Genomic DNA, 26,857 nt, shown 5'->3' on the forward strand with positions numbered 1-26,857 from the left:
GTCCATGGCTTCTTGAATTTATTGCTGAGGGAGTTCCTCCCACACGAACCTGACCCGGTAATACTGTTCAAAAAGGAGTTCACCCAAACACGCATACTTACTTGAAGTTAACATTCAAAAAAAAAAAGAAACAGGAACTTTATTTGGAGCGCGCACAGGATAAAGAAAGTTATACGGATTCGCAGCCATGTTAAGGCAAGTGTGTTTCAGGCTGAAAATTCGCTGCGAAGACTTGCGACCCTTCGACCTGCCAGCGTCTAGATTGAAGGTTTGTCGGCATCGAGACCGTTTTCACTGGTGACACTAATAAGGTTAATGTACGAGATCTTTAAGTCAGTGGCTTCTCAAAACATCAGACTGACCTTACGTTAAGAGCGACCTTAAATAGCAGCGCGCGAGCGTGCGCGTGCGAGCGTGCGCGCAGTCTATATTATGAAGGTCAGGGGGAAATGCTCCGTGAGCAGATGATGTTTTTTCGCACCCCAACCCCAGCTCCACAACCTCTCCTCTGGAAGCTCCCCAGAACAGCATGGTTTCAGGAACAACAAACACAATACAATTCACTCGAACCAAAGTGAAGAGAAATGATTTTATGTAAAAAAACAACACCACTTTAGTAAAACATTAACATCGGTATTGAAAACGTACATGCTTCTGAAACTTTCTATTTTTATTTGTTTCATTTTATTTTTTGTCGGTATGACAGCATATGGCCGAAAATAATTCAGAAGAACGTGAAAATGATGGTTTCATAGACATTGTAGAGAGTATAGGCTCCGAAGACAACACGTTATGTAAGTCTGTAAATGGTTAAGTGTGAATCAGTGTACTGAATTAATCAAAACAGTTGGCTGCACATGTTCAGTGAATTGCTTATCCCTTCCGTTTAGACGCACTAAATATTACAGGGAAATTGGAACAATGAATGGATTAAGATTTTCGTTATTAACATAGAAATTCATACACTTGTGAAAGTATTAGATCTATTTTGTTTGCATATTAAAAACAAAGCAAAAACAAACCAACAAAAGAAGAAAAAAAACAAAAACAAACAAATAAAAAAAAACAACAACAAAAACAAAAACAAGAAACAAACAAGCCAACCATTCGTCCATGACAAGGAAGAATACTTCATTCTGTTTGGTGTGTATTTGATTCTTCAAAAATTAATAATGCTAAAATTCATTCGTAGATATATTCATGCAATTCATTATAATTTAAGTATGATATAAATGCCGTTGTCTCATTGGATATTCGTGTATTTCACTCTTTATTCATAACGTATCATAACCTGAAACGATATACATCGTGTCACACAGTCGTGACCAATATGCCACGTGTTCGGATTTTGACTGGAGATTAAAATCATTAATGTGGGATGTATTTTCCGAAACAGAAATGCGTCAACTGTTATTTCGGTCTAATGAGTGAGATGGATAAGTAAAGGACGACAACTCTCGCGGAAGTTATTACAGTGTATGCGCATGCGCTTGCGCCATTTTCATAGGATGATCAGGAAAATAATGTTTTGTGATAGAATTTTTCGATCCAGATTCAAACAAGTTACGAGACGAAGTACTTAGTTACATTATATATGGAGGAAGAATATTATTTAATCAACTGTGCCAAGGTAGGTGAAATTTGCAATTCTGATTATTGTGTAAACGTCAACGAAGTGACGACAGGCGAGACACCGTTCCTGTGTGGGGCAAGTGCCTGCCAAATATTTGCAAACAAATTTCTCTGTGATTCAAGAAGTGCGGAAATGGCATATCTGACAGTAGTTGTAAAAGGTTGTGTACGTGTTGGTGTAACACGAATACGTAAAAATGATTCAGTGCAAATGATAGGATTGATACGAAGCTTTTCTTATGTGTATACACTGACCTACATGATGAAAGTAAACAGCTAATCTTTCCCAATGTCCGATCAGACGGAAAGTTATGACATCGTGTGTTTACGAAATATTGCATAAAAAGACACTGGCAAGAAACACTTTTCAGACCCTATTTTTTCTAAAAAGTGAAAGTAATGCAAAGAAAGTTTTGACAGCTAACCTTACTCAGATGAGAGATGGGACATATCTTGTCAAAGGGGAAGAAGACTGTTTTCTGCATCTTATATTCACGATCTATTTACGTTTTAAACACCTAGCCTTAGTTATTGAAGTTTTCAAATTTAGGTTGCCTGTCTGAAGTCATGAATGAATCTGAATGCCCAATGGATACAATTTATTCTCATAACAAATGTGGCAACTGTTAAAATCATAAGGTGATTTTGTTATTTAAGCATCAGGATGATGGTGTTGAAATTATTGACATAACTAGTAATGTTTTTGCTAATCTTTCGCATCCTTTAGTATGAACAGCTATTAAATGTAATACAAATTTGAAAAACAAATCATGTTTGGGGAATATCAAAACTTTCTTGTTCAAAACCTTTTGTAGGTTCACATTCAAGTGGTATGTGTCTGTATCAGTAACGAAACTCTATTTTAGTTATTTCAGAAATAAAATGGCAGCAATACAAGTCATCTTTCATGAATTAAAAGCACGGTATCCTGAAGTACCTGATGAAGTTGTCAACTCAATAATGCAACAGGTGAGTAATCTTACCTGCAGACTTTATGTGAGGTGATTCATGTTTTTATTTGATTACACAGTTATTGACATGTTCTTGTTGATTTGGGTTGTTTATTGCGCCAATTTACAGTTTATGGTGATGCAGTGACCTGTCTTCTGTTTCATTAGAACCCTAACAATGTTTGCTAACTGATGATAATTGCATCTGAAAATTAAGACAGATAATAATCATGATGGACTGTGATGTTGAACTGACTTTCTCCATGTCAGCCTTCAAGTTGTTTCTTGTTGTGTTTTTTTTTATTAGCTTTAAGAAAATATTTAATGGCAATCAATTCATTGCCCAATGACAGTTGTTGTGCTTTGGTCAAGGTTAACCTAACTTTTACAAAAATGTCACCTAATGGGTTGAGAATTTGTTGAATTGTTGATAATTAGAGACAACTCACACTCTCCATTAGGAATTTGGTCGTTTTGTGTTTTCAAGACTAATGTAAGCATGATTTTCATACAATTTAATATTTAATGTAAGTGTAAGTATACCAGTGATTGACATTACTCATAATGTTTTGTGTAGTCTAAAAAATAATTGTTTGATTTCTCTCCTTAGACATTTTTGTCCTCTCAACCCTGCATGTTTTTACCAACATTTTCTCATGTATGGAAATACTGATTTCTTTCATCAATAGTCTTGTCAGCACTATAGCCATGTTGGTTTTCAAAGACTGTAAGGCTGTGACAAAGCATTTAAGTCCCTCTACCTACATGAAGTGGGCTGGTTATGCAGGCTAGTGGTTAAACATTTGCTTGTCTCAAGGAAGACTAAGGTTTCACTCTCTGCACAGGTACAGAGTGTGAAACCCATTCCTGGAATCCCATATTGTCAAAAGCAGTGAAACACCCCACTTACTGACTCACTCAGTCCCACAAGAAACTGACACGCCGTGACTGAGTTAGTTAGTTTGTTTTTATGCCTCTTTTAGCAATTTTTCCACAATATCATGAAATGGTCTTCACACTGTACTCATGTGAGGATTTGAACCTCATAACTTCTTTATGACAAGTGAATGCTTAAACCAACAGGTTACCAAACCATGATATAACATAACATTGTTTGTAGTGGCATTAAAACCAGCTCACACATTGGGATAATAAAATGTGCAGTGCAGGTATTGAATTCAAATCAAATGAAAATCAAGTGAAATTTTCTGACCTTACCTGTTTTGTTAAGTTATCGTTAATATCACATGAATCAGGGTAACAAAGCATTTGTTTTCATCTGTTGTCATTTTGTTTGCCTCTTGTATTTGTATTCACATTTCTTTCAGTCTTTATTATTTTGTTTTGTGTCTTCTTGTTTCTGAATGATATTGTAGATGTAATGTTCCTAGCACTGTAGTTTCTAGAAGTAGATAGATTTTGACACACTTTCAGTAGTCTAATATCCTTCATATGACTGAGAAATGTGGACTGCAACTATGCATGAAGATATTTCTACACTGACAGTTTGCGTTTTCACACTCTCGTGATCTTAAAATCTCCTCACCGGCTAATCAGTTCCCAACCTCTGCTGATGCTGCCTGACAGATCCTTGCCATAAGACACTTTCCTCACCTGATTTTCTTTGACTCGACTTTCTGTCTTTCTTCCACATTCTTATCTGTATTATGAAGTATTTTTAGAAGGCTAATCAGTATTATTGAAGCTTGTGTTTCACTCATCATCCAAATTAACTTTTATTATTAGTTTGCTTATCTGCTTATTGGATCAGTTAGTTTTGTCGTATACAGTCTGCATGCTTTCTTTGTTTTTCTTATAGTCTTAGTAATGGTTATGAAGACTTTGTTATGTTAGGATTAAACGATAGAAGAATGATCAAAATATTGTTGAATATGGGTCAAACTGTATCTGACTGATCCTGCTTCAGTAGGAGTGTTCCTAGTGTTAGAAACTACTGGTATGAGAATGTTATTTATCAACAAGTGTGTACTCTAATCATTCAAGGAAATGGTTAAAGTGATCCCTCGTCATATGGAAGATGCAGGTTGGAGTCCTGGGATGGGTACAATGTGTGACGCCCATTTCTGGTGTCCCCTGCTGTGATATTTCTGGAATGTTTCTGAAAGCAGCCTAAAACCATACTCACTCACTCTAGCAATTCAGGGTAGTATGTGTACTTGTATCATTGTGTGCTATCAGTGTTTTGCACTTTGGAGTGGTCTAAATATACCCTGGGTGTAATTTTGGGGTGAGTCATGTTTACATTAATGTACTGTCATTCATAGTGTATTTTAGACATACATCACGGTATAATATCTTAGGTCTGAGTCTGTGTTTAGACAGTTTTCTGTTTCTTCCTGTCAGCTGTAGCATAAGGATCCTGTGTTATTTTGCAGAATGGCAACGATAAGGAAAAGTGTCTGCAGGCCCTACAGTCATACAATGATTCTTATTTGTTTGGAAGTCGAGGCCAGAATGACCAGGTTACTCGTAGACCGCAAGAAGTGCATATCACACATGAAGAGACTACAATCCCTGGACCCGGTCAACACAGATTCATTTCTCGGAATCGTGACACAGGGGCAGACATTCAAACAAGTATATCATGGCCAAGTGACCTTACGAACAGTGTAAATAAGGAACATGGGAGACAGTCTCCTATCACTGCACCGGTATTGCCCCAAGACTTTGCCCCTTTCGTTCAGCAAAATGCCTCCCAATCCCCCCGACAAATCCCTAATATCAATTGTACAACTTATGGAGGAACGGACAGTTCAGGTACTGCCTCACCCCAGTCAACAGGGAGTCCAGCAGAAGGGCGTCGTGCTGTGAGAGTGTATCATTACCCTTCTCGGTCCCCAACCACGCCCCCTGTTGGGGCCAGTATCTCTCCCATCCCCAACCAACAGCAGTATGTGTATAGGATTCAATTCGGTAAGGACAGTGGGGGGATGTGTACTGTGGCCCCCCAGTCCTCCTCTATGCAGAATCTGCAGTCTTTACCCACTGCTGTTAATCAACAAGGACAATATTCGCCTGAAGCAGGACCTCAATCCTATGCAGGCTCGACAGCACATGTATCTAATCAATACACACATTCTTCACAAGCTACAATCTTTATTAATAAGAACACTAATAATGGACAAATTAGCCCTGAAAGGCCTGGAAATAGGACTAACAATTACTCAAGCTTTTCACGTGATCCGAGATTGGGTGTGCAGTTGCCCATGAATGCCACAGGGCAGACATCCCCAGTGCCAGGATATGGGGGAGTTCATCAGATTCCACCTGGATATAATAAACCATTATCTGTGACAATTCGAGCGTCAGGACCAGAAGGGGCTGAAACAAAAGTGCGATATTTCCCATCAACACCGGAGCGCTCAGGGTCAGGATACCAGTTGTCAGGGGCTCACTCTCCGACCCGATACGGAGTAAGTTCTCATCCCTCCAACCACCTCCCAGGCCAGTATCAGACAGCTTCTCAGTCTCCTTTCCATGTACAGCAGGCGCCAAACCAAATATCTGTTGTCAACACAACTTCTTCAGCTTTCATAACCCCTGCGCTACCACGCTTTCCTTCACCTAGTATAGCACAACCGGTCATTCCACTGCTGGGAGCTCAGGCTAGTAGTGAACTTGGTAACCTTGTGTTGCAGGAGACAGATACAGGGCATCATATGCCTAACTACCCAACTATGTCTCCTGCTTCTAGTCAAAGCAGCTTGAGTGATGAATCTTCGCGAAGTGATTACAACCATCGACAGAGGTCAGGAAGTCTGCAGGATGAGGTGGAATACACTCAGGGTAAGGAATAATCCAGTCTATACAGCTATTACTGTATTTGCGAACAAAAGCAAATACTGAAGTATCGTTGGAAATAGAAAAAAAATACTGTTTTTCGACTGTTACTCTGTATCCCTAAAATTTACTCAGTTGCAAAATGCATCTGTCGAAGTAACCCACATTGGCCTTACTGGGCGTTCAGTGGGCAGTGTAATAGGATATCCAGAAAAGCCAGCCTAAGTAAACTTAGTCTTATTGTATTTCATTGCACTCCACCACTGAGTCTAACAAAACCTAGCAGAAGGTCGCGTCAGGTAACCTTTGAGCTACCAATGACCATCCAATGAAACGTGAGATGGTTAATAGATTTAACCAATGAGACAATGGCTACTATTTAGGGATTGGAGGGACTTTCAAAATATTCGCATTACTGACACAGATCTCTCCACAAACAAAAACAAACACAGTTATTTGACCTGCAGTATATACGCTTTGGGGTTTCTGTTGACATCATTAGCTAATATTCTGCAAGATAGCATCCTTGAATATTGCCCAAACCACTATTTTCAACAACTGTTTACAAACCTTTGTCATGGTTGTATGTACGCCGTGTGCATCACCCGGAAGCAAGCGTACGCTAAATATCATTTGGAATCGTTTGGGTATGTACCTTTTCGAGATAAAAAGTTCATAAGGTATGTGTGAATGTGTACTTTCGCGATTTGGTAACCTGTGGTCTGATTGGTCAATCTCAAAGGTTACCTGACGCGACCTCCCATAAGGTTTTGTTAGACTCAGTAGTGGAGTGTAACGGATAAGTTTACTTAGGCTGCCAGAAAAGCATGTTTTCTTGAAAAAATATGAATAGCTGCTGAAACCAATAGATCAGACTATAGATTGCAATAAGATTGCCCAGCCAGGTATGATGACAGATCATTGATTCCCCTGGTATAAAATGTATATGTATACAGGTATGGGGGTCACCTGAAAGATGTTTCATGCTTTCTCATATGTTGAATTTGTCTCATCTATTGATGAACATCTTGCTTGTCTTTCTTTCATGCAGTTTATTTTGAGATGTGTAATCACTATAAAGAATAATGCTTAAATCAGCCATCGTATCAAATGTCTCAAAATATATAGGTGGCATGACCACCCTATGGCTCACAGTGACACTTGTCCTGACACACCCTTTGAGATGATCTCCCCTGCCTGTTTCATTTTATAGTGATAGTGAACTTAAAAGGCGACTGTTCTTGTCGTAAGAGGCAACTAACATGATCGGGTGGTCAGACTGGCTGACTTGGTTCACACGTGTCATCGGTTTCCAATTGCACAGATTGATGCTTATGTTGTTCCAGACTCAATTATTTACAGACCGCCACCAATAGAGCTGGAATATTGCCGAGCGTGGCATCAAACTAAACTCACTCACTCACTAGTTATAGTAAAACTCCATGGTTGCTACATTCTTCTTGCATTAGTTATTAGTTTTTATGCCAGCTGTCATTTAAAATGGGTAATATGATGTGTCATTTTGTAAGACAGTATTATCACAGACTAATTTGCATAAAGTCATGGTCTGTTCCAAGATAAATCACTAGACCAAACTTAGTTTAACAGATCTTTCACACTTTCACATATTAACAACATAAATTGTAGCTATAAGTGCAAAAAAAAAAGTTTTTTTTCTATTAATTGAAAGGAGTCCACCGATACCACTCACACTTTGCTAAGGATCAAATCATGGATTCAGCTGAAAACTATCACTTAGGGTCAAATTTGGTTTTAGTATCTAAGCCCATTGTTAGCATGGATCCGAGTTATCAGGTTGTCACTGCATCTTGTGGATCCTGTACCAGCTGTTGACAGGTGTTGTTTATTTATCAATGACTCGTTCCATGATATGTAAAATGGTTGATTGGTGCCATGATAACCTTTATGTTTACTCATCTATCAAGTGCATATAGGCCCTGTTTGCCTAAGGAAGGGTTATCATGTTATTGTTTATCCAGTTTTAGATGGATACAATTTCAAGTTATGAATGAACCTAGAAATGAAGTTGTGTGTTTTGTGCGATCCTTATCAAAATCTGAGTAGTATAGTTAAGCAAAAGGTGTGAGCATAACACTAAGCTATACAAGACCCCTCAGAGATGGTCCTTCAAATTAGGATCATGAATATAAATACATAACCTTGTACTTGGAGTCTGTGCATGATCTATTTCTTAGGTTAATAAAGAGCACTAACAACATATACTACAGCTATCATGATTAGCAATTCTTAATATGATATATCCCAAAATGCCAGTGTGATTGAGGGGAATAGAACATATGTTGTAGCATTAGATATAAAGAATAGGAGTTGTACAGGCTTTAAAACATAATAACAGTACATTTTAGTTTGAAGCCCATAACAAGACCTATATCAAAACGTGAATGTTAACCAGTAAAGCTCTGGCTAGAATAGTGCTAACCCAGTCAGCAGTGAGAATTGACCTCACAAACATTCCAGAGAGTAAACGATTTCCCATTACACTAACAAACTGTGGGAATGTATTTGCCTACCACACATATCTGCAAGCTGCCGAGTGTTTAAAATTCAACTCTTCATGTTGATACATTTAGCATAAAATGGAACTGTGATGAGATTCCTTCAGACCTTTTTTCCAAGAACATATGGCAGCTAGGAATGATTTTAAGAATCAACAATGAATATGTTTCACAGTAGGCCTGCCTTTTGTGTGGATCTTCAACATGTTCAAGTAGCTATGCAATACATACACATTACTTAATGTGTTTGTGTGTTAGATTTTCCATGCTGTATGTTGTCCATCTGACAAAGGAATTTCGTTGACCAATTTGTGTTCAATTTCCATGACTATGTTTAAGCTAGCTGTAAAGAGTGTCAGACAATGAGATTTAGCATTTAGTATTAAGCAATATAGTAAATCAAGCCTGAGTTATTTATGACTGGTTTTGTTGCAATTTATATTAGTAATATTATTATTATTAGTGTGTAATTGATTAAGTAGTAAGGCTTAAATCACTATGTGGGTAGACGTAACTTCTAGGAGTGACTATTGAGGGGGAAACAGCTATTGCAATAGTGATAGTCTATTGCAACCTACTATTGCGACATACTATTGCAATAGTTTCTTTCTCACTGAATTGTCTCATTTGAAGTCATTTATCAAATGAATGTATAGTTTATATGAAGTAGAAACATGATAAAGTAGTTACCACCTCTTAAACAGACAAAAATTGAAAAACTCGAAAACAGATCTAGTAAACAGTTAAAACATAAACTCAATGAAGCTGCAAGTCTGCAACCAAACATCCCGTATTTTGTGCTGCACATTTTTCAGTGGAAGTCAACCACTAAACCATCAATAGTCACACATACTATCATTGTATTTGTCGTTTTTCGTTTCTACCATCTGTTGATTTCTATCAGAGACTCAGCAATTGCAATCCAATCAAAGTTAGAGTTGTATGTGTAGTATCTTGTATTGTTTTTCAGTTTTTCCTTACAAAGTCACTACACACATTACAATGACTTTGGAAAAATGATGTTTACTTTTTGCTTATTGAAAGAATTTTGCTGAAAGAAAGGCTTGTTTGTGTTGTCGTAAAACTCATGGTTGTCCTCTTGTTTTCAGCATTGCTAGCACACCAAAATTCTCGGATGGGTCGATTGAAGAGTGATTATGAATCCGAGCTTCAAAAGTTAGAGAAGTTACGAGCTCAAGTGTCTCAAATGGAGAAGAATATGTTGGAAAGAAGAAGTGCTAGAAGAAACAGTTTTCCAGGGGTATGCCAACACAGTCGTATCAACACTAACCAAAATTGTAACACCGTGGTCAAAGGGAGATAATTCAAGGATTGGATTACTTCCCTTGGTGGTCATTATGATCTTGCAATGTTGCTAAATTGTTCAATCCTTTAGATGAATTTAATCTGTATGCTGTCCTTTGGTTGCTCTTTGGTTGGTCACCATGGTTACAATATATACATTTGTTGTAAATTTAATTACGAATAATGTTTGATATCCCAAATACTTGACAGATTTATGAAAATTCCATATAAGTCAATGCTAGTATTCTTATCCTTCTGTGTATAAACATGTAGTTGTGTCCGTACTGTCAGAAGAACTGTGAGGGTCTAGGTTAGAGTTGGGCTTCAGCAACCCAGATTGTTGTAACAATGTAAGAAGTGGCTAACAGTAACAGGATCGGAGACATGTCATATCCCATTTGCTTAGATCAGTGCTCATTCTGTTGATCACTTGATTGTCTGGTTGAGACTGGATTACTTATACACTGCCATCATATAGCTGGAATATTGCTGACTGTGACAAAAATCTAACCTCGCTCACACACTCACTTTCAGGACTTAATTTTCAGGATGTCCAATATTTTGTTTTTTAATTAGTTTGTGTTGTTTGTGATTAGGTTGACGATATAGGCAAGATGCGGCAAGCAAATAGAAAACTTCAGACAGATATTCAAGTGATGGTGAATGAAATAGACATGTATAAAAATGGCCAGAGTAAGTATCTACATTTTATATTCATCTTGTAGATATGAAAAGAGGTGGTGCTTGTAAAATACTTGCTTACCATGACTACTTACCACACTGGCATGAAGTAGAGAGTTATATAAACCTGCAGAGGTTGATATTTGTTAAATAATTGCCAAGTCATTTTACTAGTGTTGGTATTGGCATACAACCTACGATACATTACATTGTGACGTAGTCATGACGATATATTTTGAAGCTGCAATATGGTATGAATCCTGATGAAAGGGTGGTGATACAAAAAGTATTACAATGCTGAAATCTTTATATCTAACACCAACTATAAAACACTTACAGATCAAAACAAAACCAATTTTAAAGTATTTCGTCAAATTCTGCCAGCATCATTGAATGTTCAATCGGAAATGAGATAATTAAGCTTATACAAGGACTGGTGTATCCTTTTAACATGCGAGTGCCATGTCTGACGAAGTTCTTGATGCATGAGTTTTTGAGAAAACTTAAACCTATGAAGGCAAAAATAAGTAAGCATGTGTTTTATTCTTCAAGCTAAATTAACGCTTTTTTTGCATTGGAAATGTTCAGAGTTAAACATAGATGTATCATGGCTCATATGAAGTATGGTATCAGGATATATAACAACGTGAAACGATTCACTGTATCAGTGGCACATGGATCGATGCAGCATATCACTATATTTTACTATACCAAGTCGAATTACAGCTAATATTATTTCTTTACATAAGTGTCAGGCATTTCACATTATATAAGTCAGTAAGCGAAAAAGGCACTTCAGTGTACATAATCATAAATATTTGCATTTAGTGAAATATTAAACTACCCCTGAATTTAAGAAATTGTGGACTTCAAATAAGTTCACAGTTCTGAACAAAGTTACATAGTAATATGTCTGACAATCGTCTTTTTCTGTTTTTGTCGGTAGCAAATTGAAAAAAAGTACTTAGTCTCATTATTTTGCTTTGCAACGAACAGACAATGTCAGATTAATGAGACTTGACTGTATATTAGGGCTGTTACAATACATTCACATATTCAGTGAATCAAACCGTAGCGTTTTACGAATACAGTTCATTATACATGGTCACCAGAATCGAATGTGAATGAATATTTACAATTTTTTAATCTACAACATTATGTTCATTACCACTATTCGTGATGCATATCATATTCGTCACATAGTGTATTCATTGCAGCCCTACTGTATCTATACATGCAGATTTGGAACAGTGCTTTATGGTGATATATCGGTAAACCTGATAATCTGAGTTCAAAAAAGAAAACTGCAGAATGTATTGAACTCTTAAGTCTAATTGCATGTACTGTGGTTTAATATGTAAAATTGTTTTGTAGGAAACTATGTTCCACTACTAAGGGATTCTGGTAATGATAGAAATGTTAATGTAGAATTAATCTGTTTTGTAATTAGTAATCAAAAGATTTTCCATATTCTGTTTCAGCGCCATTTAGTGTAATAGACCCTATTGGCCAGCAGAATTTCTTCAACAACATACCCACAGGGCAACATGTCCATCGGAATTCCTTCAATGCTAACCGACCCTCAGACCGGACTAGTGAGTGTGAGTATAGCCAGTAGCTTGTTTGTTATTATGGTTGGAACTGTGAGGAAAAACATTACAAATGATACATGGTGAAAGAGATGTACAGGTGGACAAGAGGTTCTCATACTGCAGGACTGTGCCCCTTAGTTGTGACAGGATCTGCAGATGACTTTTTAAGTCCAAGATATTGATTCTTACCTTTGGTTTGTCTGTAACTTCACCGTGCTTTAGGTTGCACCAGACTGGTAAGTGTTGACTCCCAGGGCCATTTTGGGCTTAAGGCTTCAATACTACAGGGTTTGAATCCCCACATGGGTACAATGTGTGAAGCTCATATTTGGTGTCTCTTGGTGTCATATCAATGGAACTTTTCTAAAACCAGCGTGAAATTAAACTCACTCACCTTGATGTGAAAGTATGGGTTAAATATTATACTGTGTCTTTCTCCACAGCTCCACCACCGGTTCCTCCCAGAGAGAGCCTCAGTTCTGTTCCCCCTGCCCCCCCTACACAACCCCCTGCGGGGTCAGGGGACTCAGAGGAGGGGGAGCAGTGGAGTTGTTCAGCATGTACGTTCCTGAACCACCCTGCCCTCAACAAGTGTGAGTGCTGTGAGATGCCCAGAGCAGCCACAGGTAATGTCCAGCCTTGCCATATACACTCGGCAGAGCTGTGCTACTGCCACCACTGATACATCTCTGTACCAAATATAACCAACAGCATTGGAACATCACTCTAGGTGAAGGTCTCATTGTTTCAGCGTAACCTGGAACCAGCAGCTCTGGGAAAGGCTTTGAACTTCAGTTATCTCTTCATCATGATTGTAGTGGAGTAGCCTAGTGGAAAAGCTTCTGCTTGTGAAGCCGAAGGCCCAGCTTTGATTCCCCACATGGGTACAATGTGTGAAGCCTTACTTCTGGTATAAAACTAACCTCACTCTTTCACTCAATCTTAATCATGTTTTGCCTGATCTTTTCATGAAGGTAGCACTCTTGATATTGTGCTAAATCCTAAATACCTGAAAATCGTGAGGAACAGGTTTGTTTCAGATAAACAAACTAGGGACTGTAATCAAAAGTGAGCTTTTGAGTCATTGAATTAAGCCAATATTCTCTCCCATTTTAAAATAGACAATCTAGAATTTATACAGTCTTTTGTAGCCTGGTAGTATGACTTGCCCCTTATGAATATACTCAAGCAATCAGGGCTCATTAAGACTCTTGATGTTGATTTATGTTTTTCTCAAAAGTCTTTTTGTTTTTCGTCATTTTTATGAAGCAGCTAAAGGAGTAAAGAGGGATTCTTGTAGAGAAGTGATTTTGAAACAAAGCCTGACCCATTGTTATTGGTTTCATGTTTAAGATGTTGTGACAACTTCAAATGTTTTTGGCTGCATTCATCAACTTAATCGTTCATCTTGTTGTTGCAGAAATATTAAATTCTGATGATGTTAGGCCATCATGTAGCTTTCTTTATTCCAGTACGCAGTGCAGTGATCATTGCTCACTTTCTCTGACCATTGTGCAATTATCAAGCTGATTGTGATCTGGCTCTTGTTGCCCGGGGAACATTAGTACCTCGGTTGTAGATCTATTAGGGGTGAAAGCGGTTCTGCTAACACTGCAGTCTTTTGCCTTCAGTTCAGTATAATGTAATGCAATCCGAAAATTCAATATTTGCAGGGTTTTTTCTGTTCTTCTGTCTAGTTATAAAATTACAGCTTTGTTCATTCAAAATAACAAAGATTATGGTATTTTTCCTTATTTTATTAAAAAATGTAATGTTTTACTCTTGTCAGTTTTCTACATTATGTTCATACCAAACCAAAGGTTTTCCACTGCAGTACATACCATACTGTGGTAAGAGAACACCGTTTCACCCCTAAGATCCATGTCATTCTGAATGACTTGTTTTGAGTGAATTGTTATCTTGATCATAACCATGGTCACCCAACACAGGCTTGGATATCCTCGAGTCTTCATTTGTTGTGGAAGATGGGATATGCATGACTGTTATGGACTGACGATGCAGTCATTTGTGGCAGTTTTATGCAATACGACTCAATTTTATATTTGTGATGATGAGTATAAAGAGATGGTGACTTATATTTGGGCACAACCTGAAAAAAAGATTTGATCTGTATTAGTATTACAGAGACAGAATTTGGTTTTTATTTTTCAAAGTGATAATCTACTTTCTAAGGAAAAGTTGCACAATTTGATTTTAACCCTCGTTGATGCTTTGATGTTTGTCTTGGTGCCTGAATCTATTGCCAGAACCATTACAAGTCAAACATACTTCCTCATTCACAGAATAGGGAAATAATTTGTCTGTGTGATAGAACCATATTTCATTGTTTATATAGAATTTGTTGGCAGACTATGAATGAGGCTGGTGTACTCCGTAATGGAGTTAAGATTTTGTGTAGATAAGCAATATCATCGGGGGCTGTATGGTTCCTCTGATATATTTTGGGATAGATATGGGTTGGCAATTTTGACTTTCAACTTGACCAGGTGAAACTCTTTCAACAGTGATTCCCCATGGCCCATGGGGCTCCATGGGTTTGTCATTGAAAGGGTTGAAGGCGTTTTGGTAATGAAATTAAATTATTGAATTTTGATGTCTTTCTTTTTTTGTTTAGTTAACATTGTGTTAGCAAAGTTCATTGGTAGTTTCTTCAAATGAGGAAGCAGTTGTTTGATAAGACGGTGAAATAAACCTGTGTGATGTATTTATTTAGTTTATTCAAGGAAACAATATCACATGATGAATTCACATGGCTATCATCCTTGATTAATGTGTGGATTTTATCTTCATTCCATTTTGTCAAAAACCAGGACCCATTTGTTGTTGCAGCTTTTGTTTTGAGCTTTATATTTTGTTAAATAAAGCCACCCAGTTACATTAGTAATGAGCTAGAAAACCTTGTTTATGATGTGGAATGAATTATGTCAGAAAAAAAAAAAGAATTACACTCATAAACAAGTGAAACTCTATGTTAAATTGGTTATAAAATAGATGGAAATGGGGTCTGTTACCTTGTTGATGGTGCGTTTGTCTGCAGAGTGGAAGATCAGTGGTTCAGTTCACTGGCTTCGTCATTGCTGGTATATTGTGGGGTAAAACCATACTCACTGATTCAGTAGGGGGAGAACATAAGGAGGGGCTACTTGGAACAAGTACACTGTCTCAGTAAGTGTGTGTAGTGTGGTGCCAGTGTGAAATTTTCATTGGATGTTGTTTCCTTCAAGGTAAGAAAATGGCATAATTTTTCACAGATCATCACATTGTAAATTGCTTGCAAGAATGGATTTCATATTTGATTGAAGTCACACTAAATAATCTCATCGACTGCAAGGGCCTTTGTGGGCATATGTGATAGTGCTGGTCCATAATCATCTGTTTCACACAAAGTTCAGGTGTGCAGTTAGATTGAATCACATATGTACTGGATGTGAAATACTTTGGGTTTGTTTTGATCTTATTACAGTAAAATCTTCCTTAGTCTCCAATGTATTTGACTCGGAATAGTTCATGTTCCCCAATGGCACTGGGAAATCTGGCTTGCTTATTCAGTGTTGGTTGGAGAGAGAAAGTTGACCATAAGCTCCCAGATCTTAGACCCCAGATCCAGTCCTGAGAACCAGACCCAAACTCGGACTCAATCCCCAAACCCAAAACCAAACCTAAACCAAACCCAAACCCAGAACCAGACTCATCCCGCTAAATCCCAAACAGAAAAAGAAAAGATCCAGAACCAAAACCAGACTCATCCCTCAAAACCCCCAAACCAAAACCAAAACCAAACCCAAACCCACAACCAGACCCAACCCAAGTCCCAACCCAAGTCCCAACCCAAGACCCAACCCAAGACCCAACCCCAGACCCAGACATGTAGCATGTTACATGTGCTATTGATTAAGTAGAGTCTGATCCATATTTTGCTCAAAGGAAGGGTTTCTGGTACAATGGGATTGCAATTATAATGGAACACATTCTAGCACTAAACATCAACATGGTTTATGGTCTCCCAAGGGGACTTCCATACAGTAGTTTGAAATCAGATGTACAGTGTTCCATAAAAATTTAAAATATCATACTATTGTTAATCTTTGCCAGTGCCATTTTGTTTAATGCCACGATTAGCAATATTCCAGCACTACAAATGTGGTTTGTAAATATGATAGAGTGATTGAAATCAAAGACATCTGGGTAAGATGATGTGCAGTCCACCAGTTGCTATGCTGCTGGGGACATTTACTTTATCCTGGAATTCTCATGGGCAAAAAGGTGTGACAGTTTTAACGATTAATTTACTTTTGGCTGTTTTCCTGAACTATATTGCTGTGTTGGGCTGAAATATTGTTATTACCACGGGCTTCTGATAGTTTGACTGCTGAGCAAAATGGGTATATTTTCTCTGACAAGTTTGTGAAAAGAAACAAACTCCAAAGTTCCAGAGAATGAGAGTGCTATGTCTTTCCATAAATTATATTTCTCATTCTATACTTGAACATCTTCTCCAACAAAAGCAAGTAATTTCAATAGATTTTCATTGTCAAAATGACACACTATTGACACAAAGGCCCTCAAGTCTATGTTAACGTATGGGAGTTATGGTCAGTGTAGAGCTGTGATCACCAGCATTTCCTAGCATAAAATGACTGTAGCTACAAAATGGCAGTAATGTCACCACAAAGACTTTAGGAATGGTGACCTATAGACAGACCAATTCCACAAAGTGATTTTAATGCTAAGATGATATTAACTCCCATGCTAGCCTATGATCACCATAATGCTAAGGGGTTGTGGGGTGGTCTAGTGGTTAAAATGTTTGCTCATCATGCCAAGGACCTGGTTCGATTCCTTACATAGGTACCAAGTGTGAAACCCGTTTCTGGTGTCCCTTACCATGCTATTGCTGGAATATTGCTTAAAGGGACCTAAAACTGTTCTCATTCAAGATCAGTGTGGTCTCATTGTAAAGGTCAACTACACTGAGGAGGAAACAGTCTGTACTGAAGGTAGATATTTTGCAGTGTGGGGGAAATTTCATGAACAAGCATACTTGTTGTCATTGTAAAGAAGCAACCTTTGAATGTGTGCCTCTAGGTATATTGTAGGAATCTGTGAAATTTGTGATTAGCAGAGGATGAATTTAGGATATACTTGTTTGTGATATGATACGTATCAACACGTAGGAATTCAAAGAGTCCATCATATCATTTTATTAATTTTCATTAATTCCATATTGATATCAGTGCCATGCTTGAGATTTGGAATCTCTTGCTCTTCGGTGGATGAAATGAGTATTTGTGTCACAGGTCATGAAGATACAGTTAATCCATTTTTCCCCTGTGTATGTATTGCGTATCATATTACAGACCAAGTTGTCTCGTTGCATTGCTGTATTAATGAGCCATTGTGGACATAGTAATAATGTTTAACATTTTGAAATCGTATGTTAAAAAACTTCTCATCCTTTTGTCCTTATGTCAAAATATGTTGAAAACGAGGACATCGAGATGTTTTGTCGCGAACTGGAGCTGGGCCCTTCCACAAAGCTATTAAGACTGTTTTAAGTCTGTTACAGTACAGGAAGTATGACAGTCACAGCGCTTTGACAGTTTTGTAAAACGGGGCCTTGGGCCCAATTTCGCAAAGCTCTGGTAAGGCTAAGATCTTGCTTTTCTCGTAGCTTTGTACTTCCTTTACTGTAACAGATTAAATGCTATGAGAAAATTTACGATACCATAAGCTTATGAGAGCTTTATGAAACGGGGCCCCTCATTGTGTTTCAGTTCTCTGACACTTAAGGCTGTGCAATCAAAACCGATTTGAGACCTGATTCAAGTCTTTAATAATGATGTATATTTGTTATTTTACACTAATTATCCAGGCAAATGATGATGTGATTGTAGTTTCCATGGGTACTTATGAATGATTTCTTTGGAAGAAACAGACTGCTGCTTTCTGTAGGGCATACACAACTGATTCCTACCAAGGATACTAACCCTTTTTTGCAGAGGATTTGAAGTATAATTTCATATGTATTTATTGCCGTTTTGTGAATTTGTACATTGGGTCAAATTTGCAATCATGGTGTTTGTGACAGCATGAAAACCTCTAAGACTATTAGTCTATGTTTACATTGAAACTTAAATTGTAAGAAAACTTGGGTAAAATTAGGAAATCTAAATTTCCTTACTGAACGAAAAAAAACCCAATTTCCTCTTTGAACAAAATATTTTAGGAAATTGGAAGCACACTTTATCATGTCCATCTGAATGTTGTTTGGGAGATGTGAAATTCCTGTCTGGGATATGAATGAAGTGCTGTTCATTTCAGCACAAAATGATATTGGTTTAACTTCTTAGTATCTTACTGTCCAAGAACTTCCAGAAGACCTTAAAAGAAAATCTTTGATTATCCTGTTTGTCATGTTTCCATTTTAGTATGATATATCCCTTGACCTATTTGCGACCATTACCCAATTTAAATGAATTGAATTTAATTAATGAGATTCTTTTGTGATTTAGATAAGGAACTTTATCACCAGCACTCGCTTCGACTTTTGCATGACTTCACATATACCACCAGTACGTCTTGTGGTATAGGGTTTATCTTCTTTGTCTTTGTACTGAGAAAAACGTTTATCCCACAAAAAATCCCCATAATTTTGATGGTATTTTAATTATTTGTAATACACATCACAAGCTTCCTCAGAGAAAACTGAGGTTGTGAATGTAGATGCTCTGTTTTGTTCAGACATGGCCTTGAGAGTGGTTTCAAGGTTGTGAGGGGTGGTTTAGCCTAGCAGGTAAAGTTTTTCCTCATCCCACCAAAGACCAAGGTTCGATTCCGTCATTGGTACAATGTGTGAAGACCATTTTTGGTGTACCCAGCTGTAACATAGCTGGAAAAAAAGCGACCTGTTCATTCTAGGCCATGATCTTTTTCTTCAGTTCCTGATGAGAAAGTGAAGTTGAAATAGTCGGTATACCCAGGGAATTAGTCATAATAAGATGGAAGTATTTTACCTGAGATAAAGAAGGATGGTTCATGCAATGTGGTTTTGAAAACTTCAATAATTGAACGGTCTTTTTTTTTGTCGATATGCAATATTTTCATGGCATGGTTTTGGAGGCTTTCATGAAGTCTAGTCTTTGCGTAGAACGCAGAGTAAACAGATTATAAAGACTTCAATCCTGCTCTGTTTGTTCTGCAGGAATAGGTTCTGTAAATACTCCTACTGTATATGCTGTATTTTTGACATTGTTTCAACAAATCCATTTTGAATATTTACAGATGATTGTAACTGACAAATTGTTAATATGTACAAGGATTTGCTATGGATTGACTAAAATTTGGTTTTAAAGTTTTCAATAAAACCTTTAAAGTGACTGAAGTTGCCTTATTTTTATAAAGAGATTCCTGGCACTGTGTGAACTGTGATTGTTTGTGTTCTTGTGCCACACCAGTATTCTTGTAAGTTTTAAGATGATATCCATCTTGAGGTGGATGACACGCAAGGTTCAGCTGATTCTGGGTTTCGGTATCAGATTACACCCCATTGATGATCCTTGGTCTGTCTTCACCTTACCTGTCATTGTGGTTTGCACCAGAGTGATGCATGTCCCTCCTGTATCATTTTGGACATTCCTTCTGCTGGGGGTGAAATGGTACACTCTTTAAGTGGTACGGTGCAGCGTACAGTACAAGGCCTTCGGTTTAGTCCATTTAGGTTTTATGTATAAGAGCTTACTTCCTGGAAAATAGGAACTTTCTATCAAAGAAATGCATAGATGTTGACAAAATGATTCAGTTTCTAGACATTTATGAAAAAGGTTTTAAAAGGTTAATAAAATGAGGGTACGGAAACTGAAAATACAGAATTTTTGGATTGTGTTATTGTATACCGCACTGAAGGCAAAATACCACTGTTCTGCTAATACCATGATATACCATTTCACCCCTACCTTCCTCTCCTGAATGCAGAGTAAGGACCAGACTCAATCAAAGGTTTGCATTTTGTTTGTTGTTACACTGCATGTGATTATTTGCATGGTCATTGTGTTGCTGGATTTTAGAGAACACTGAACAATGTTGGAACTGAAAAATGGAAAGATTTGCAAGAATGATCAATAGTTTCCGAAGCTTCTGGCCTAATGTATTTCATATTTTTATTGCTTGACCAATTGTGAATCCCAGATGAGTTCATCCTGATCATGCTGGCAACCCTCTCCTACCAAAAAAAAAAACAATCTGGTAACATTCCGCCTGAGTACCCACTACTTTTAGAAGTAGGATATGTCTTACACTAGCTTTCAGTATGTTGAGATACCATTACTGAAACATGTTATAATGAGGAATATAAATTCTGGATATATGATTTGATTAGAATGCAATTTAAGGAGGATATGGGCGGAAGTCTTAAATATAATTGAACCATAAAGCTTCAAATTTCTGTGCAAATCAACCAAAAGCATTTCTGACAATTTTTGTTCTGTGCACTGTTATTCTTTAACGTTTTTGCTTTTGTTCCCCTACTATTTTTTTGTTTTCTTTATTGTCTAGGATCATGATGTGGAATGTTATTTGCCTGTGGCCTGTCTCCCTCTGCCTGTGTCTGCTGTAGAGAGGACTTCTGCCTGCCCGTCTGCTCGCTGTCTCTCCCATCATACAGTGTACTTCCTGGTTACGGCCCCTTGCCTGCATGGAATCATCTGCTCAACTACAGTTTCCTCTCAGCACAGGGTTACCTTCGCTTGTAATCTGCTCACATTACATTATTTACAAACCACTGTTTAACATTGTCATTCTGGTGATTAGTCACAGATGTTGGGAGGTCAAGGACAAATCTTTTAAAATCAAATCAAACATTATTTTCAGCTTCCATTTGTAAACCAGAACACTGATTGGCAGTAAAGTATTTCCTGTTCAGTGTTTTTGGTGGTTTGCTAACTTTTGCTTGAAGGTTATCTGGCATAATGTCCTTTACAATTTGATTTGCCTTCTTGAACTTTGTTTCCCACGAAGCTTTCAAACTCATTAAGATTGAGTTGAGTCAGCTGTACTATTTTATCAAATGTCAAAACTTCTATAGCCCTACGAACTTCTTAATCCCATTTTTAACAGTGGCTTTTAATAATTCTAGGGGCTATGAATGTTTCGAGAATAAGGGTAGCCTAGTGGGTGGTGAAAGCATTCGTTTGTCATGCCAAAGAACTGACTTCAATTTCCCACATGGGTACAACATTTTATGCCCACTTCTGGTGTTCCCCTGCCATGATATTGCAGGAACATTGCTGAAATGCCTGTAAAACTTAACTCACTCAGTCTTAATCCTCAGCAGCACTTGGCGCAGCTAATCCAACCCATTTCTCTGTAACGTACATAGATGATCAGTTCCAAATGGAAATAATAAAAGCTGTTTTATCATGTGGATATTATAGCCTAAACGTCAATGCAACAGCGAAGGTCAAAGTGGGTTATGGGTAGCATAATAGCAAGTCATGTTGTACTTGTAAACTATCACCTGTTAATCTTCTATTTCTGATGTAGAAAGAGTCTTCAAAACATTGAGATGAGGCAGGAACTTGTTTTTTGCACAATCATAATTTTTGTTGCTTTGATTAATGTTCAAATGTTGGCGCCATTCCATGGCACTCTCCACCTTGTTTTCACTTTAACAAATTCTAATATTGTTTTGTTCATGTTATGTTACCATGGTTACTAAAGCTTATTTTTTATTCTTATTTGCCAAATAAGTTATTCACCATAAAGAAGAATAGCTTGCATCAGTGCAAGGGACCTCAACTTCCATAATCCTTCATCACCTGTTACTCACTTCACAGTGCACAAATCAGGAAGCAGTCACTAGCTGAAGGCTGACAACTGATTTCTGATTACTGGTAAAGCTTGTGAAACCAATTACTGGGACACTTGACAAAACACCAGTACCATCTGCTGGTAAACATTACAGAACACATACACCAATTACTGTTGCAGTTCCTGGTACACTGGTACCAAATACTGGGTCAGTTGGCAAAACACGTTCATGGATTACTGGTTCACATTACTGTTACTCATTACGTTTTAATATTGATTAAGTTACACATTACTGATTGTCATTTTACCATAATACCAATACTCATTACTTTCACAGATTACTCAAGTTACAAAGTGAATGATAACTGGTAGTATTGAACAGTAGGTATAACTGATTACTGTCCCTCGTGACTTGGGGCGATGAGGTAGTCTGATGGTTAAAGCATTCGTTCATAACATTGAAAATCAGATGAGTACTCTGTGTGAAGCCCTTTTCTGGTGTCCCCCGCCATGATATTGCAGAAATATTGCTGAAAACTGCGTAAAATCATACTCACTCATTACTGAGAAGCTTTACACATTTCTGATTTCTGGGCTGCTTTACCATATGCCTGTACACATTGCTGTTTAGAGCCAGCACCCTCCATTACCGATTATGGGTATGCTTTACTATGTATGACACACGTGACTGTTTGGAGTTATCCGTTACTGATTACTAGTACGCTTTACCAACTAGTGGTACATATAACCGATACCCATTACATATTACTAATGAGAATTATCACCGACCAGCAGGATTAACCAAACCCCCAGGTTAGGGAGGTACCTTTACTGGGATTACCTCAGTCACCAGTACTGCACAGACAGTTACAAAAAGTGCACAATGATCTTATGAAGTTTATTTGATGTAGCATGATTTAGCTACTTCAACATAGTAATTTGTGTTTTCCATGCCATAATATCTTTTAATATGTCTATACTAAAATGTCAAAATAGGTTTAGTTTCAAGATTGAGGAGAGCATTAACCTATTTGTAATGGTTCAGTATGATTGTCTTCCGTAAAGAAGTGCCACGTGTGTCCTTGGCTGTGTCACTATGATGATCACAGTAGTTGGATCTCATAGGTGAAGGTGGTCACATTTTGAATAGCCTTCAACTGGCATTAAGTCAGCCTCAACAACTAAAGTAACAGGGGTCATGTCAGAAGAAAAAACACTTTGTGTTGGTTCCATGATAAGAAATGGACAATTCACATTTTTGTATCTATGAGAGGCAGGCTCAAGGAAAAGTATATTTTTGGGTACAAACCTGAAAACAAATTATTATTTTATAATTTGTTTTGGAACAAATAACCTTTCTTAATACAAATCATCTTCCTGCTGCCCCTCGCTTTGTACACAATTTGGGGAAAGTCTTCAGCAAAGCATGCTTGTCCCGAGAGGTGACTATTGTATGTATTGGGTGATCAGGCTGGCTGACTTGGTTGACACATGTCATTGTATCCCAGTTGATCGATGCTCATGATGTTGATCTCTGGATTGCTTGGTTCAAATTCCATTATTTACAGACTGCCATCATATAGCTGAAGTATTGCTGAGTGTGGCGTATAACACAATTCACTCACTCCATTTGGTGATGGCCTTGATGATGGTGGCGTTATGGGAATGGCAAGAAGTCTTGAACAATCTTCTGAATATTGCATTCTGGGAATTTGAGGACTAGTTTTTGTTTTCAGTCTTCACTTGTTGCAGCTAAGCCCAGATCTTCACACTGAAACGGATGTTAGAACCAAAGCGACATTAACAGGCATATACTATCCATGCACAGGATCATGGGAAGACGGAAACATTTTCAGTAATTCTAACTCTGGCATTTTAACTTTTTCTTGCTGATTGTTTTAATTGTGCCATTGTTTCCATTATTGTTGCCATAGCAACACAAAATGAAGTTAAATAATAGACATGGCATAATCCATTGTAGATGACATGGCGGACAGTTTTGGGTGAATATAGAAAGTAACCTTTTTGCACCTCAGACTGCATTTACTGTAATTATGACAAAATGTGCAAAGTGTTTTTGAAAGATTCAAGAAGCTGTGTCATTACTGTGAATAACCTTACAGAAAACTTTAACAAATTGGCCAACTTTTTCTCTGAAATCTGCAAGGATAACTTCACTCTTGATAGATGAAACCTGTACCAACATTTTACATGCAAGAATGTAACTGACAATTGTCTTGTGGTCAGAGTCAGCCGCTATTAGGAACCCATACTCGACATAGCAGGAACCGGCTTAATCTATGAGATTGCCTTATCTACAATAATATGAAAAAAATACTGTTACTTCTCACTCCACCTACTTGTGCCCAGGGGAGAATTTACTAAAAAAGCTGTGATATTCTGATAAATGGATGCACCTTGAAGTTTCCGAGAAATGCATTCATTATAATTTTGTATGGAGATACTTTTTGGAGGCGCACTGATCACGTAGATCAAGGTATATTTAAGGATGTGAGGATATTATGATTGTTTGTTTAAACTTCTACTTGTTCAGGAAGTATTTTCATAATAAACCTTTTAATTGTGTGATGACAATGTCTATTCTCATGCTCAGTTAAAGTCTCATCGTAACAGGCAACGATCATACAGTGTTCGAATCTAACACAAAGTTCAAAAACCAGATCATAGACCTTATTTTCAATGTTGTTATGTTGATGGGGAGTTCAGATGTAATACTGTTGGAGCTGACTTTAAGAATAGTAGAATCCCCACTGATTTCGAACACTGGTATATGCAGCATGTTCTACAGGTGTTGGCAGAAAGTGTTCATTACGTTTCATTCAGCAGTGATGCACCGTGGGAAGACTCCCTCCATATTGGATGCTTAGCGTATGTGATGGGGATCATCATTAGGTCTGCTGTGGCTCAACATGTACATTTCCTACGTAACATTTGACTTCTTGGAGTGTCTTTGTTAACCTTTATGTACTATACTGGCTGTCTTGGAGTGTAAGGGTTGAAAGTCACCATTTACGTTGGATTCTTCTGTCCATGTTACACAGTCTTCAGTGCAAATGAATGAGGAGTATCTCTGAGGTATGTCATGAAGAACATTTAAATTTATGGTAAGCTTCTTATCTTTGAACTATATTTGTACTTAATATGATTATCTTGTTTTGAGTAACGGACAGAATTTTTAACACAATTGCAGGTATCTGACAGTGTTTAGATAACTGACACAGGGTTTTACCTCGAAGCACAAACATTGGGGCCAAGGAACCCGTAATTTTTATTTTTAAGGGTCCTGTGAAGTAACAGTGTACAGAACTGTACATTTTGATAGATTTTTGAGAGACCAGAATGAGTCATTGATCATGTGGACGGATGGAAGAAATAATACATGCAACTTCTCTGAAAGAAACAACCAAACACTTTGGAAAGTCAGAGATATGTGGTGGGTACAGTGAATAATGTTGTGCATCCCTCTGGATGGAGTGAATTATATAGTCCATCCTCTTTATTCATTTTGTGCGTGCGAAACCCTGCTGACCGTTTCGAAAACAGGCAGAAACACCTTGCAATTTTGCTCAGAAATAGAGCTCATGTGATTAAACAGTTGACCTAGATTGGTTGGTCCTATTCACAAAGTTATTAGCAACTCTTCAACAGACTTGTACATGGCACAAACATTGGTGGAATTCACGGGTCCCTGTTCCTCAGAGAAATCTCAGCAGTAAGTCTCTGCTACAGTATGAGAGTCATAATCAAGCCAATATGGCTTAATGATTGGATTTAACATTCATTGCTGAAATCTGAATTTCAGTCCCATTTGTAATTTATACATCAGAAATTCATCCAAGCCCTTTGTTGACAACCTTGCACTTCTGAGACAGTCATCACCCAGTTAAGTACTAGATTAAGTTCAACTTGGAGGTCAGTTGAGATCACTTCACTTATTGTGATAATTGTACAGTACATTGTGTATATTGTGTGTATGTGGCTTGTACAGAGAATGACAATTTGCTAGCTGTGAGATGATTTTCTGTGATTCCCTGTATATAACCACTAGCTATTTACTGACATGCCTTAGATCGACACCATTGGTGCTCGAACCATTACCTTGGAGATACCAGATTTTATTAGGTAATGAGAACCCCTTGAGCCAATTTTAATATGCCTTGTATGCAGGACGCTGTGCTTGGGTTACCATGTACGGTGCAGTAATAAAGAATAATTCTCTATGAAGATGATGTTGGTTTTGTTTGTACTGAAGTCGAAGAAATTGCTGGGATGCCATGGACCAATATTTCAGTTGGCCATACCACCTTGATGAGAACCCTTGTGATCAGGGGCGTTTGTGTTCCAGCCTGGTGTGTTTTACACAAATGTCTGCAATATTCCAGCTGTATGGTGGCAGTCTGACAGGCAATATAGTGGCCAACAGCATGAATCCATGCAATTGGGATGCAATGATGTCAACCAAGTCAGCGAGTCTGATCACCGGATCCTATCCTCTTACAACATGCATGAGTTA

The 26,857-nt window shown here is 37.7% G+C and overlaps 1 protein-coding gene across 6 annotated transcripts; it reads left to right on the top strand.

Moving 5' to 3' along the window:
* The first annotated feature begins 1,482 nt into the window (after positions 1-1,482).
* On the top strand, positions 1,483-26,568 carry LOC137286319 (TGF-beta-activated kinase 1 and MAP3K7-binding protein 2-like). Of its 6 annotated transcripts, none has more exons than XM_067818104.1 (9): positions 1,483-1,630; positions 2,508-2,601; positions 4,979-6,016; positions 6,242-6,389; positions 10,030-10,181; positions 10,822-10,918; positions 12,388-12,507; positions 12,942-13,124; positions 21,070-21,435. In XM_067818104.1, exons 2-9 carry the CDS (start codon positions 2,515-2,517, stop codon positions 21,075-21,077), a joined length of 1,833 nt encoding a protein of 610 aa, XP_067674205.1. In that variant the 5' UTR covers positions 1,483-1,630; positions 2,508-2,514; the 3' UTR covers positions 21,078-21,435. The 6 variants fall into 6 exon arrangements, with proteins under 6 accessions (XP_067674205.1, XP_067674203.1, XP_067674204.1 ...); XM_067818103.1 differs by having other exon boundaries at positions 1,487-1,630; positions 2,499-2,601; positions 21,070-26,568; XM_067818102.1 differs by lacking the exon at positions 21,070-21,435 and having other exon boundaries at positions 1,485-1,630; positions 2,499-2,601; positions 12,942-16,240.
* Positions 26,569-26,857: the final 289 nt, after the last annotated feature.

The sequence above is a fragment of the Haliotis asinina genome, chromosome 6 (genome assembly GCF_037392515.1).
Source record: "Haliotis asinina isolate JCU_RB_2024 chromosome 6, JCU_Hal_asi_v2, whole genome shotgun sequence".
NCBI classification, from domain to species: Eukaryota; Metazoa; Mollusca; class Gastropoda; order Lepetellida; family Haliotidae; genus Haliotis; species Haliotis asinina.

Bases quoted from the DNA above. Each gene is read 5' to 3' on its own strand.
- LOC137286319 (XM_067818099.1), top strand. From the start codon at position 2,515: ATGGCAGCAATACAAGTCATCTTTCATGAATTAAAAGCACGGTATCCT. The intron at 2,602-4,978 runs GTGAGTAATCTT...GTTATTTTGCAG, and splicing joins TCAACTCAATAATGCAACAG to AATGGCAACGATAAGGAAAA. The intron at 12,508-12,941 runs GTGAGTATAGCC...CTTTCTCCACAG, and splicing joins CTCAGACCGGACTAGTGAGT to CTCCACCACCGGTTCCTCCC.